This window comes from Heteronotia binoei, chromosome 4 (genome assembly GCF_032191835.1).
Source record: "Heteronotia binoei isolate CCM8104 ecotype False Entrance Well chromosome 4, APGP_CSIRO_Hbin_v1, whole genome shotgun sequence".
NCBI classification, from domain to species: Eukaryota; Metazoa; Chordata; class Lepidosauria; order Squamata; family Gekkonidae; genus Heteronotia; species Heteronotia binoei.
In genome coordinates, this window is record NC_083226.1 from 164112438 (window position 1) to 164126871 (window position 14434).

At 45.3% G+C, this 14434-nt stretch overlaps 1 protein-coding gene across 1 annotated transcript in view; it reads right to left on the bottom strand.

The window, feature by feature from the left end:
* The window catches only part of DCC (DCC netrin 1 receptor), a gene marked incomplete at its 5' end in the record, with an annotated part of 1016990 nt that overhangs the window by 2704 nt on the left and 999852 nt on the right, over positions 1-14434 (bottom strand). The window contains one exon of the mRNA XM_060236603.1: positions 6264-6406. Coding sequence (XP_060092586.1) covers positions 6264-6406 — 143 coding nt within the window. The remainder of the gene's footprint in view (positions 1-6263; positions 6407-14434) is intronic.

Consider the following 14434-nt stretch of genomic DNA (forward strand, 5'->3'; position numbering starts at 1 on the left):
ACAAGCATCGAGGCACTGCTGTTGAAGACGCAGCTGCGGTGGGCAGGGCATATTTCTAGGATGGAAAATCACCGCCTTCCCAAGATTGCTCTGTATGGCGAACTTTCCACTGGCCATCGAAATAGAGGGGCACCAAAGAAGAGGTACAAGGACTCCTTGAAGAAATCCCTTGGCACCTGTCGCATCAACCATCACCAGTGGTCTGACCTAGCCTCAGATCGCAAAGCATGGAGGCACACCATCCACCAGGCTGTCTCTTCCTTTGAGAATGCACGCATAGCTGGTCTTGAGGACAAAAGGAGATTAAGGAAGAATCGCACTGCTACAGCACCAACCCCAAATCAGACTTTTCCCTGCAACCACTGTGGCCGGATCTGCCTGTCCCGCATTGGTCTTGTCAGCCACCAGCGAGCCTGCAGCAGATGTGGACTACTGCACCCTTCTTAAATCTTCATTCGCGAAGTCAAGCCGAGAGAGAGTATCCACCTTGACTAGATTCAAGGCTGGTATCTGAAATTCCACCCACTTCACAGAGAAGTGGTTTTCAGGTCCTACCATAATCTTGAAGGCAACTTTTATAGCATGCTGATATAACACATTATTATCCCATCCTTACTCTCAGGAGTTAAGGGTGTCATACATGATAAGAACATAAGAGAAGCCTTGTTGGATCAGGCCAATGGCCCATCCAGTCCAACACTCTGTGTCACACAGTGGCAAAAAACCAAACACCAAGTGCCATCAGGAGATCCACTAGTGCGGCCAGAATACTAGAAGTCCTCCCACTGTTGCCCCCCCATCACCAAGAATAAAGAGCATCACTGTCCCAGAGAGAGTTCCATCTGTACCCTGTGGCTAATTACCACTGATGGACCTTGGCTCCATACGTTTATTCAATCTCCTCTTGAAGCTGTCTATGCTTGTAGCTGCTACCTCCTCCTGTAGCACTGAATTAGCTATTAGCCACAGCTTTTCATTGAGACTCTCTGTCTGGGGCAGTGATGCTCTGTATTCTGGGTGCTTGGGGGCACCGTGGGAGGGCTTCAAGTGTCCTGGCTCCACTTGTGGACCTCCTGATGGCACTTGGTATTTTGGCCACTGTGTGACACAGAGTATTGGACTGGATGGGCCATTGGCCTGATCCAATATGGCTTCTCTTATGTTCTTATGAATTCCATGTGTTAATCATTCTTTGGATAAAGAAGTACTTCCTTTTATGTATTCTATCATGACTGCTCAGCAATTTCATTGAGTGCCCATGAGTTCTTGTATTGTGAGAAAGGGAGAAAAGTACTTCTTTCTCTACCTTCTCTATCCCATGTATAATCTTGTAAACCTCTATCATGTCACCCCTTAGTTGATGTTTCTCCAAGCTAAAGAGCCCCAAGCACTTTAACCTTTCTTCATAGGGAAAGTGTTCCAATGCTTGAATCATTCTAGTTGCCCTTTTCTGGCCTTTTTCCAATGTTATAATATTGAGGTGTGGAGACCAGAATTTACACTCATTCTTGAACCCTGCTTGGAAGAAAGGTGCTCAACAACTTCACTGAAGCTTCACCTGTGATGGTTCTCATTAGTCTCTCTTCTGCAATGCCATTCCCAGAATCTGAAAATGCTTTGATACAGAATACAGACTACTTTCTTGCCCTTCCATGCTTTGGCAAATGGCTAATTGCTGTCACCAACTGGAACTGGTCAAGATCGTCTCTGTTCCCTTCCTGTATTGTCTACTCTCAAGCTAGGCATTAAGCAGACCTTGTTGAATGTGAGCATGTGACAACAGCAATGCCAGCCAGGAGGAGGTGGAGAGAGGAGCATTCTATGAATAATGTCTTGATTGATGGAGGTTTAAATTAAATGGGAAATATGCACGGAAATACTGGAGTTGAGGACAGGGAATTGACAGAGTTAGCAATTCAACATCTAGAGGCTGAGCACGAGTGGGAGCCTGACCTTTGATCCCCTGAAGAGCTGCATTGGCTCCCCCGCCATTATCTCTCCTAAGTGCTCTCACACCTGCTGTGCTTGAAAAGTGACCCACTTGGGAAATAATTTGTCCCGCTGCTCCGAAGTAAGACATTTAGAGCCGAGACTGTTCCGCACTCAATGGCTTTTTATACCCGTCGTCTCAACCGAAGTGGTCCTTTTCATTTCCTCACTCCCTTCCCGATCGCACGAGGCTGGATTGCCTTATCTTCTCCACGCAGCACAGCCGCTGAGGCTTGGAAAGCTTTCAGAGGCAAAGAAGGACTGGTGATAATCCACGGGCTGCCCTGGGACGCCATTGTGTCGGAATGGATTTTGCCCGCCAGTGAGCCGCCTTTTGTGCTTCCCGCTCCTTTCAATTATCATTTGTTTCAGTCCCTGATACCGCTTTGTGGGAGATGGCCTCTAAATCACAGAGCTGGCATGACACTTGTTGAGTGAAGGCTCTGGTGCATGGATGGATGGATGGAGCCAAAACCGGAAAGAAAGCAACAGAGAAAGGAAAGCTGCGCTGGAAAGACTCCTTCTTGCAACGCATGAGAGCGCATCTGGTGGATTGAAACACCCTTCATGCGGAGGGTGCTACAAAGACTTCAGTGTGGCAATGCACCATGCGCAAAACCAAAGATTTGAAATCTACTTGCTTTGTGGAGGGTCCCAGTCACATGGGAAACTCCGCATTAGAGGATGCAGCTGTCAGGAATGTGGAGAGTAGAAAACCTTCACATGCTTGGAGCCATCTAACTGGCAAGCAGAAAATGTCCTCAACCCCATCAAAGCAGAAAGTCAGCTAGGAATAGATGATAGATAGATAGATAGATAGATAGATAGATAGATAGATAGATAGATAGATAGATAGATAGATAGATAGATAGATAGACAGACAGACAGACAGACAGATAGATAGACAGACAGACAGACAGACAGACACACAGACAGATAGATGACAGACAGACAGATGACAGACAGACAGACAGATAGACAGACAGATAGATTAGATAGACAGACAGACAGACAGGCAGACAGACAGACAGATAGATGACAGACAGACAGACAGATAGACAGACAGATAGATTAGATAGATAGATAGATAGATAGATAGATAGATAGATAGATAGATAGATAGATAGATAGATAGATAGACAGACAGACAGACAGACAGACAGACAGGCAGACAGACAGGCAGACAGACAGACAGATAGATGACAGACAGACAGACAGACAGATAGATAGACAGACAGATAGATAGATAGACAGATAGACAGACAGACAGACAGACAGGCAGACAGGCAGACAGACAGACAGACAGACAGACGGACGGATGGACGGAAGGATGGACGGATGGACAGACAAACAAACAGACAGACAGAGAGGGAGGGAGAGGGAGAGAGAAAGGGAGAGGGGGAGAGGGAAAGGGAGAGAGAGAGAAGAAGAAGATTGCAGATTTCTACTCTGCCCATCTCTCTGAATCAGAGACTCAGTGGCTTATTATCTCCTATATTTTCTCCCCACACAACAGACACCCTGTGAGGTGGGTGGGGCTGAGAGGGCTCTCACAGCAGCTGCTCTTTCAAGGACAAACCTCTGCCAGAGTTATGGCTGACCCAAGGCCATTCCAGCAGCTGCGAGTGGGGAATCAAACCCGATTCTCCCAGATAAGAGTCCGCACACTTAACCACTACACCAAACTGGCACAGAGAGAGAGAGATCAATCCAATATAAATATCTCTCTCCCAAAATACTAGAACTCAAGGATGCCCAATGAACCTAATGGGCAGTAGGTTCCGAATGGCCAAAAGGAGATTCCACTTTCACACAAAGAGTGATCAGAATGTGAAATTTGCTGCCAGAGGATGTAGTGATGGCCACAGGAATAAACTGCTTGAAAAGGGGATTAAGTATATTGATGGAGGATAAGTCTATCAATGGCTACTAGCCTGGGTGACTGAGGGGAACCTTCACATTCAAAGACACTAATCCTCTGAATCCCAGAGCCAGGAGGCAACATCAGGGGGTGGTGTCGGCCTCCATATCCTGTTGTTGGCTGGCCAGAGGAACTGATTGGCCACTGTGTGAGACAGGATGCTGGATCGGATGGACCACTGGGCTCTTCTTACGTTCTTATATATAAAGATCAATCCAATATAAATATCTTAAATATGAAGTATGTATAAAGCCAAGAAGATGGATAGAAAATCCTTGTTAATGCCTAAAAGAGAATGAAGAGAAACTAACAAACTGGTTCTATCTCACACTTTTGGTGAGCTTTCTGAAGAGAGCAGAGAAATTTTTACTGCATTCTGTTGGATATGCCTAGATGTAGGCAGAGTCCTATATTCACTTTTAGACACTCACTTAAACTCAGAGATATGTTGGTGAAGTGCAGGGTAAGACCATCTCTCTCTTTGATACCTTCTACTGTAGACGGGGCTAAATATTCTACTGATCTTCTTTGCAGACACTGATTTCTGCCACTCAAGTTTCAGAGGTAGTTTTTTTGGGGGGGGTCAATGTGGCAAAAAAAGGTGTCATCTATACCATGATGCTTTTGTCAAGTGACGTGTATAAGCAGTGGGGTTTTTTTGTAGCAAGAACTTATTTGTGTATTAAGCCATACACCCTTGATGTAGCCAATCCTCCAAGAGCTTACAGGGCTCTTCGTACAGGGCCTATTGTAAGCTCCAGGAGGACTGGCTACATCAGGGCTGTGTGGCCTAATATGCAAAGGAGGTCCTGCTAGAATTCCTTACAGGGCTCTTCTCACAGGGCCTGCTGTAAGCTCCAGGAGGAGTGGCTACATCAGGGGTGTGTGGCCTAATAGGCAAAGGAGGTCCTGCTAGAATTCTTTACAGGGCTCTTAGTACAGGGCCTATTGTAAGCTCCAGGAGGATTGGCTACATCAGGGCTGTGTGACCTAATATGCAAAGGAGTTCCTGCTACAAAAAAAGCCCTGAAGATAAGAATCTGTGAACATAAGAGTTGCATCAGGATGGTGAAGATGCAGCCCCTTGCTTGTCAAGCATTTCTCTGTTTTCGGACATACAAACAGAAAGTGAACTGAATTGTGGGATGGATTCAACAGTCTGAGATCCGGGCTCCATCAAAGTCTGCATAAAAGAGAGTTCTTTTGGATTTACACCTTAGAAACTTTGACACCTTCACGTTCAAATGAGAACCTTAACTGGGTAAAATTGTAAAGAGTCCAGTAGCACCCTGAAGACTAACACATTTTATTGTAGCATGAGCTTTTGAGAAACACAGCTCTCTTTGTCAGATGCGGAGATCTGTGTTTCTCGAAAGATTAAGAGTAACAATAAAATGTGTTAGTCCTAAAGGTACTGCTGAACTCTTTTATTATTTTGCTGCTGCAGACTTAACACAGCTAAACTCCTCTGAATCTCTTACATTTGGGAGCATCCAACCCTGGATATCAAAAGTGGAGCTACCCATGATGCTCCTGATTCACGTGGTCTCCACTTCGCCAAAATAGGACGACAAGTGGGCATCTTGCCTTTGCCGTGGACATACAAGCGGGGGTGGAATTCTAGCAGGAGCTCGTTTGCATATTAGGCCACACACCCCTGATGGAGCCAATCCTCCAAGAGCTTACAAAAAAGACCTTTGTAAACTCTTGGATTGGCTACATCAGTGTGGTGTGGCCTAATATGCAAAGGAGCTCCTGCTAGAGTTCCACCTCTGCATATAAGTCCCTGGGGAAACATATTATTCTGTTCATGCTACTGAAAATATGCTTGTTTCAGTATGCAGACAAAATGGGAACTGGAAAGAAGAGAAGCATCATGGTTTGCTTGCATCGCCAGTATGTATGGTTGGATTTTCCATGATGCAAAATATGAAAGGTCTTCTGCAGACATTCATTACATTTGCACAGAGGTGAGGTCTTTTGTCTTGTGTGATAGTTGCTTGTTGTGGAGAGTCAGTTTGGTGCAGTGGTTAAGTGTGCAGACTCTTACCTGGGAGAGCCGAGTTTGATTCCCCACTCCTCCACTTACAGCTACTGGAATGGCCTTGGGTCAGCCATAGCTCTTATAGGAGCTGTCCTTGAAAGAGCAGCTGCTGAGAGAGCTCTCTCAGCCCCACCTACCTCACAGGGTGTCTGTTGTGGGGAGAGAAGATATAGGAGATTGTAATGATGACAGAGACTCTGATTCAGAGAGAAGTGCGGGGTATAAATCCACAGTCGTCTTCTTTTACTATTTTTGCACTGGCATTTTTTTTTGGGCTTTGTTTTGCCAGCAAAAACAACTCATCCTTACATTAGCTGAATCCTCTGTTGGTTTGTGACCCTCTTCTGAAGCTTCCGGAGCGGTCGGCACTGAGACAGGGAGCAGAGGGGATCTTGCCTTTCCAGCTAGTCCGAGGGATGCGGTCTTCACCTGAGCCTTGGGAAGGTTGGATGCTGAAACAGGAAGAGGCAAACAAGGACAACATTAGGATTTGACTCACAAGTGATAGGAGAACACTTCTGGGTTTGAATAAGCGATGTCTCATGTACTTATTCACTTTTACAGCCTGGCGTTCCTGAAATGTTTAGAACAGGCTAAAATTAACATGAAGTGAAAATAACTTTTTAGGAGAGCCTATGGCTCGGTGGTAGAGTATCCGCTTTGTATGTGGAAGGCTCCGGTCCGCTTTAAAAAGATCAGGCACTAAATGATGTGAAAGGCCCTGAGGCCCTGGAGAGCTGCTGCCAACCTCAGTAGCAGGGGTGGAATTCTAGCTGCAGCTCCTTTGCACATTAGGCCACACCCCCCTCATGAAGCCAGTCCTCCAAGAGCTTACATAAAAGAGCCTCGGGGATGTGGCCTAATATGCAAAGAAGCTCCTGTTGGAATTCCACCCCTGCTGAGTAGACAATACCAAGAGTCTGATTCAGTATAAGGCCGCTTCCTGGGTGCGTTTTCGGCACACCAAATCCAAAATGGCACAAGGTCCAAAGAGGACCCTATTCAGTCACATTAGTGCTATAATTCTAAGGCTGCCATCACGCACGCTAAATCATGCACTTTCAATCCAATTTCAATGCACTTTCCAACTGGATTTTACTGTGTGAACTGGCAAAATCCAGCTGGAAAGTGCACAGGAAGTGCATTATTTAGTGTGTGTGATCACAGCCCGAGTGTTCTTTCCTAGGGTACAATCCATCAAACAGCAAGAACCCAATAATTTCAATGGGGGATTTATGAGTATATTCAAATCTATCCCACTGAAACTGATGAGAATCAAAAGTGCCAACCTTCGGCTGGCTCAAATTCATGGTTAGGAGCTAGATGCCCAAAACATCAAATCCCAACAACCACCGATGTCCTGACACATCCCAAAAAGCAAGCTCAGATGGATCAGCTTCACCATGCTTTTGAAGCTCAGTTCTGCAAGTATGTACTCAAAAGACTTCTATAGCTGTGAGGAGGCCGTTGAAAAAAAGGTAGGGCACTGATGGTGTAGTTATAGCAATGAGTTTCATCCCCTACAGCAATGTTTCCCAATCCCAAAATGTGGGTGAGGATCCAAATGTGGGTTGCAAAGCCTCTATAAGTGGGTTGGATTTATTGGATTTATATCCCACCCTATACTTTGAATCTCAGAGTCTCAGAGCGGTCACAATATCTTTTACCTCCTCCCCCACAACAGACACCCTGTGAGGTAGGTGGGGCTGAGAGAGTTCTAGCAGCGGGAGCCCTTTCAAGGACAACTCCTACAAGAGCTATGGCTGACCCAAGGCCATTCCAGCAGGTGCAAGTGGAGGAGTGGGGAATCAAACCAGGTTCTCCCAGATAAGAGTCTGCGCACTTAACCACTACACCAAACTGCAGGCAGAACTTTTGTAGTGGCAGGAACTCCTTTGCATATTAGACCACACACACCCGATGGAGCCAACCCTCCTGGAACTTACAGCAGGCCGTGTAAGCTCTTGGAGGATTGGCTCCATCAGGGGGGTGTGGCCTATTATGCAAAGGAGTTCCCGCTACAAAAAAAGAAGAAAATCCTGCATAACACAAATAACTTATTTAAGAATAAGGGACACAACACGTTTTCAGACATGCATACTGAACTTCTTCCTCTTTTTCATTCTCAATCACTTGGTTTATGTTTTAAAAATAATTTTAAATGCTACAGCATTCCCTGGCAAAAACTAGACAGTATTCCAAGGCAGAATGTCTGCTTTCGCAAATTAGAGACCAGCATTGTACTTTGCCAGTTATAAGTACCTTTCCAAAAAGGAAGCACAAAAAAAGAGAGCCAGACATTCTCTGTGCGCCTGGATCCCTTTGATAATACAAGTTTTAACTGAAATGAAAAAGGGAAAGCTAAAAAAGAGAGACTTAAATGAATTCCTTTGATGATACAATCGCTTTGCTATCTGCACTGTAATAAATGAGTTCTTTAATAAATGGGTTTTTGCTGAACTTCTTGGAACCTCAAAGCAGGAATAGAAGATACAGTCATCCCGAAAAGATAGAAGGTATTTTTTAAATAAAATAAAATAAAACAGTACAAATCCAAGTACCAGAAAAGAGGCTGAAAATGACTTTAGCCAGTATTTGCGGTGTATATTTTGTTAAGCTGAACGGCTGCACTGCACAGTCCAGAGACTTGTCCCCAGGTCACAGATGCCGTGAGATGGCATGTGTGTGTGCTTCCTTGTCCAAGAACTGCAAATGAGCAGCTCCTACGACACTGCAAAGGATTCTGGGTGTAGCTGCTCAGGGATAGACTAGGAAACAAAAAGTGCTCTGCCCTGGCCCTGCAAACCTCCCCCCACCTCAGAGATGGAAAAGAAGGAAGAAGAAGACTGTAGATTTATACCCCACCCTTCTCTCTGAGTCAAAGAGCGGCTTACAATCTCCCATATCTCCTCCCCCACAACAGACACCCGGTGAGGTGAGTGGGGCTGAGAGGGCTCTCACAGTAGCTGCCCTTTCAAGGACAACTCCTGCAATAGCTATGGCTAACCCAAGGCTATCCCCCACTCCTCCACTTGCATAGGTGCAAGTGGAGGAGTGTGGGATCAAACCCGGTTGTCTCAGATAATATTGCTATGGCTGACCCAAGGCCATTCCAGCAAGTGCAAGTGGAGGAGTGGGGGATCAAACCCAGTTATCTCAGATAAGAGTCCATGCACTTAACCACTACACCAAACTGGCTCTCCAGGCTCCAGGAGCAGGCTTGCTGTGACTCCTACCAAACCATTGTATGGGGGTGGTGGTGGTTCTCATGATGGCAGTAACAACTCCTGTCTATTTCATCTAGGTGGAGGCCATTGGCTTGCAGTGGAGGCTCATATCTGCTTCATCCATTGTAGAGGCTCCAGGGAGATGGGAGCCATCGGGAATGATTGGCACCTCTTGATTGCCTGGCATGATGTGATTTCCAGCTCACAGCTGCTCTTGTCCACCTTCCACTGGGCTACTCTGGGGTTGAGGGTGGCTCTGGTGAGATCTTAATGGTGGTCTTGACCAGTCTGCCCTCATGCTGCTTAAGGATATCGCAAACCCACTGCAGTTCTTAAGTAGCTTCTTGAGGATGTTTCTGGTCAAGCTCCATAGAGAAGCAAAGCTGTTTCAGTGGAGTCTCACTCCAATGGGCAATCAATGTTCATAAAGCCCATAAAGCCGATGAGTGCCATGTTTGCCATGGGTTGCCTCAGTGGCCCAGATGGAGTTTTTTGGGAGGAGAAGCACAGGTGGATCTGCAGGTGGAACACTCTGTCTGGGGCAGTGATGCTCTGTATTCTGGGTACTTGGGGGGCACAGTGGGAGGGGTTCAAGTATCCTGGCCCTACTGGTGGACCTCCTGATGGCACTTGATTTTATTTGCCCACTGTGTGACATAGAGTGTTGGACTCGATGGGCCATTGGTCTGATCCAACATGGCTTCTCTTATGTTCTTAACAGCAGAGGTCCATGAGTGGCTATTAGTTATAAGGTATGGATGGAACACTGTCTGGGGAAGTGATGGTATGTATTCTTGGAGTTTCGGGGGGCACAGTGGCAAGGCTTCAAGTGTCGTGGTCCCACTGATGGACCTCCTGATGGCACCTGGATTTTTGGCCACTGCGTGACACAGAGTGTTGGACTGGATGGGCGATTAGCCTGATCCAACATGGCTTCTCTTATGTTCTTATGCCCGCTGTTCTGTGCACACAGGGTAGGATTGGGGCCAAAAAATGTACCTTAAATGGAACACGTAAAAGCATTTGTCAGCTCCGGTCTTTAGGCGCAGCTCTCTCTTTCATTTCAGATTGTTCGTCAGGTTTATATAGCATTATTAATTTAGCTAATGCAAAATAAATGACAGGGCTGTCTCCCCCCCCCCCCACCCCTCTCTCCTAAAGCAAACCAGTCATTCAAAACCCATTTAGGTCTGGCACATAAAATGCACAGGAAAAATAAACTTTGCTAATATATTCCTGGCACCAGGAAGAGGTGCACCTGTGAGCCCCGTGGGGGAGGAGGAGAAAATCATGTTACTCATATGTAACTCATTAATTGATGTAACTGTGCCTTAAAGAGCGGCTTCCAAGCACAAAGGCAGATGGTTACCATTTGGGCATTGCTAATGAGAAACCAAAATGGCAATTAAGGTTCCCTGCATACGCACACCCTCTTTCCATTGCAATTAGCAACAGGTTATCATAAAAGTCTGTAGCTAAAAAAAAAAAAAAGATAAGCAGAAAGAAAAGCAAAATAAGTAAGCAAACATTGGGAGATCCCCAGAGCTTGCTGAAGGCAAGGGTTAGCAACTGGTGGGAGCTTGCGGCATGTGGAATCATGTGCACCATGATGTCACTTCTAGGAAAAACTGGAAGTAATGCTGGGTAGCTCTAAGACTTGCCAGAAACTCTATGGTAAGCCGAACAATAGGGACTCCAAGTGTTTAAAATGTGCAAAGATGGAGAACACAAGGGGAGACCATTTTAAAATTCTCAAAGTAAACAAGCACTAGAGTAGTGTGGAAAATTAGTTCCATTTTTCAGCCGCATAACTGATGAAGAATTGTTTTGAAACATCTTGTATACCTGGGAAGGACATATTGGCTGTAGAAATTTCCCTGGGACGTTCTCTCCCTTCTCTTTGGACGTTAGGAGGTCTTTTGGACACTATTCTATGGAGAAGCACAGAGGAGTCTCTTGTGGGATTCATGTTTGCTATTGAAGAAAGTTTCTTGGATTGTATATTTATTTCTTACTACTTGTATCTGAATTGTGACCGCCATTTCTATTTCATTACCTGTATTTACTATGATTATGTTTCAATCGACTGATGTCTACTGGTCCTCATTAATTTTTGAGAAACTCTATGATAGCATAAAGCTCCCAACAATTCCTAGCACTATCTGACATTGCTTCCAGGTTTTTTCCTGGAAGTGACATCATGATGTGTATCATGTCTTATGAAGAAAGGTTGAAGGAGCTGGGGATGTATAGCCTGGAGAGGAGGCGGCTGAGAGGTGATATGATCACCATCTTCAAGTACTTGAAGGGCTGTCCTATAGAGGATGGTGTGGAATTGTTTTCTGTGGCCCCAGAAGGTAGGACCAGAACCAGAACCAGTGGGTTGAAATTAAATCAAAAGAGTTTCCGGCTCAACATTAGGAAGAACTTCCTGACCGTTAGAGTGGTTCATCAGCGGAACAGGCTTCCTCAGGAGGTGGTGGGCTCTCCTTCCTTGGAGGTTATTAAACAAAGGTTAGATGGCCATCTGACAGCAATGAGAATCCTGTGAATTTAGGGGGAGGTATTTGTGAGTTTCCTGCATTGTGCAGAGGGTTGGACTAGATGACCCTGGAGGGGTCTATGATTCTATGTCAATTTTCCCTCCCATCGCTGCTCAGAGCAGCATCAGGCAACAAGGGCCTCACATCTCATTGGGGTGCATCTGGACCTTTTCTAGCTAAGATGTTGAAGGCTGGTAGTATAAATAACAGTAAAGAGGACTCTGATTGACTCTGATCCTCAAGCAGCTTCATATAAGAGAAGATGTATGCAGGAGGATCAGCTGCAAGGCAACAAGGGAGTTAACTGATATGCAATACAGCCTGCATGTGGCCAACCGGTTGCTTAGAGTGAGGAGCCAAGCCAGAACCAGCAGCTTTAGAGTGCCAGATGGGACCTTATTAGGACCTGATCTCTGCTAAGATCGGATGTTGCAATACTATCCTCCATCCACCTGCAGTGGCTGAGCAGAGGGCAGGCCAGTAGTAGCAAATATTCCCATGATGGAGCAAGGAGTAAGAAATGGGTTCCCTGTCACCAGAGTCCCTGGTTCAAGACTCATGGCACCATACATTTGATTTGTGAGTGATCAGCCAATCAGGAGAAAGGAATTGACCACTGATGGTCAGAAATATGAGCCACATTCTAAAGAACACAGCACATATGCCCCAGAGGTCGCTTTGTTCAGCCTCCCAAGATTTTTTGACCATCCGCAGCCCGAGAGATGCCCGTCTTCCCTCTACCAGGGCTAGGACCTTCTCGGTCCTGGCCCCGGCCTGGTGGAATCAGCTCCCTATGGAGATCCGGGCCCTACCTGGCTTGTTAGCCTTTTGTAGGGCCTGTAAAATGGAGTTGTTCCGCCAGGTTTTTGGATGAGGCGGCAGGTATCTATCTATTAGACTGGTTGGCCTCCCCTACTGTACCATTCTGCTGTACCATCCTGCTATACCATCTTGCTGGACCACCCTGCTGTACTTTTACTAAATATCGTAACTGGTTTTTATTGTGATGTTACTGTGATTTTATTATTACTTATGCTGACGTACTTCGCTCTGAGCCCCCATGGGGGGATGGGCGGGATATAAGTAAACGAATAATAATAATAAAATAATAACAGAACCTTTCCCCTGCAAACAGCAGCACCCCCAATCCATGCCATAACCTGCTTCAGAAGCTCCCGAGAGTGACGGGCATTAAAGTGAGCTCCTGTTTTTGCTTTTTTGGTTTTTTTAGAGGAAGACAAAGCCCTGCTAGAACCAAAAATGTTGTGTCATCATTATCATCATCATCATCATCATCATCAATTTTATTTATATCCCGCCCTCCCCGCCAAAGCAGGCTCAGGGCGGCTAACAACACAATACATTGTACAGTATTTAACAATACTAATTTAAGAGTTTAATTAAAATTCTATTAAAATTCTAAAATAATAAAATTAATATAAATATGTTGGTGCTATTATACAGATGGTAATGTTTGCTTAGCCGTCTCTCTCTTTAGTCGGTGAAGGCCATTCGGAAAAGGATGGTCTTGCAGGCCCTGTGTGGTTGCCTGGACTGTACGTCCAGGGCTTTTTTGAGCAAGAACGCAGTTCTGGCTGGCTTGGTGTTAGGGGGTGGCACCTAATATGTAAATAAGTTCCTGCTGGGCTTCTTCTACAAAATAATAATAAAAAACTCTGTGTATGTTCAATATGGGATCCATTAAACCAGGGAAACAGGCTCTCTTTTTTTTTTCTCCAAAGCACGGACTAATTAAAGAGTTTTCCCGAAAAAAATGAACAAAAGCCCAAAGGCTCCACATGCAAGGGGGTTGAAAGAGCAAGAAAATGGAATTAGGCCAATTATAAAATTAATTGAATCCATTCAGATTCTGAAGTCTGCCATGCTAGTGAAATGTAATGGACGGACGGACGGAAGGAAGGAAGTGTGCGTTTGCAATAAAAAAGGCCAACGCCATGCTGGGAATTATTAGGAAGGGAATTGAAAACAAATCAGCCAGTATCATAATGCCCCTGTATAAATCGATGGTGCGGTCTCATTTGGAGTACTGTGTGCAGTTCTGGTCGCCGCACCTCAAAAAGGATATTATAGCATTGGAGAAAGTCCAGAAAAGGGCAACTAGAATGATTAAAGGGCTGGAACACTTTCCCTATGAAGAAAAGTTGAAACGCTTGGGACTCTTTAGCTTGGAGAAACGTCGACTGTGTGATAGAGGTTTACAAGATAATGCATGGGATGGAGAAAGTAGAGAAAGAAGTACTTTTCTCCCTTTCCCACAATACAAGAACTTGTGGGCATTCGATGAAATTGCTGAGCAGACAGGTTAAAACGGATAAAAGGAAGTACTTCTTCACCCAAAGGGTGATTAACATGTGGAATTCACTGCCACAGGAGGTGGTGGCGGCCACAAGCATAGCCACCTTCAAGAGGGGTTTAGATAAAAATATGGAGCAGGGGTCCATCAGTGGCTATTAGCCCCAGTGTGTGTGTGTGTGTGTGTGTGTGTGTGTGTGTATATATATATATATATATATATATATATATATATATATATATATATATAAAATGAAGGAAGGAAGGAGGGAGGGAGGGAGGGAGGGAAGAAGAAGATTATATTGGATTTATATCCCGCCCTTCACTCTGAATCTCAGTCTCAGAGTAGCCTACAATCTCCTTTACCTTCCTCCCCCACAACAGACACTCTGTGAGG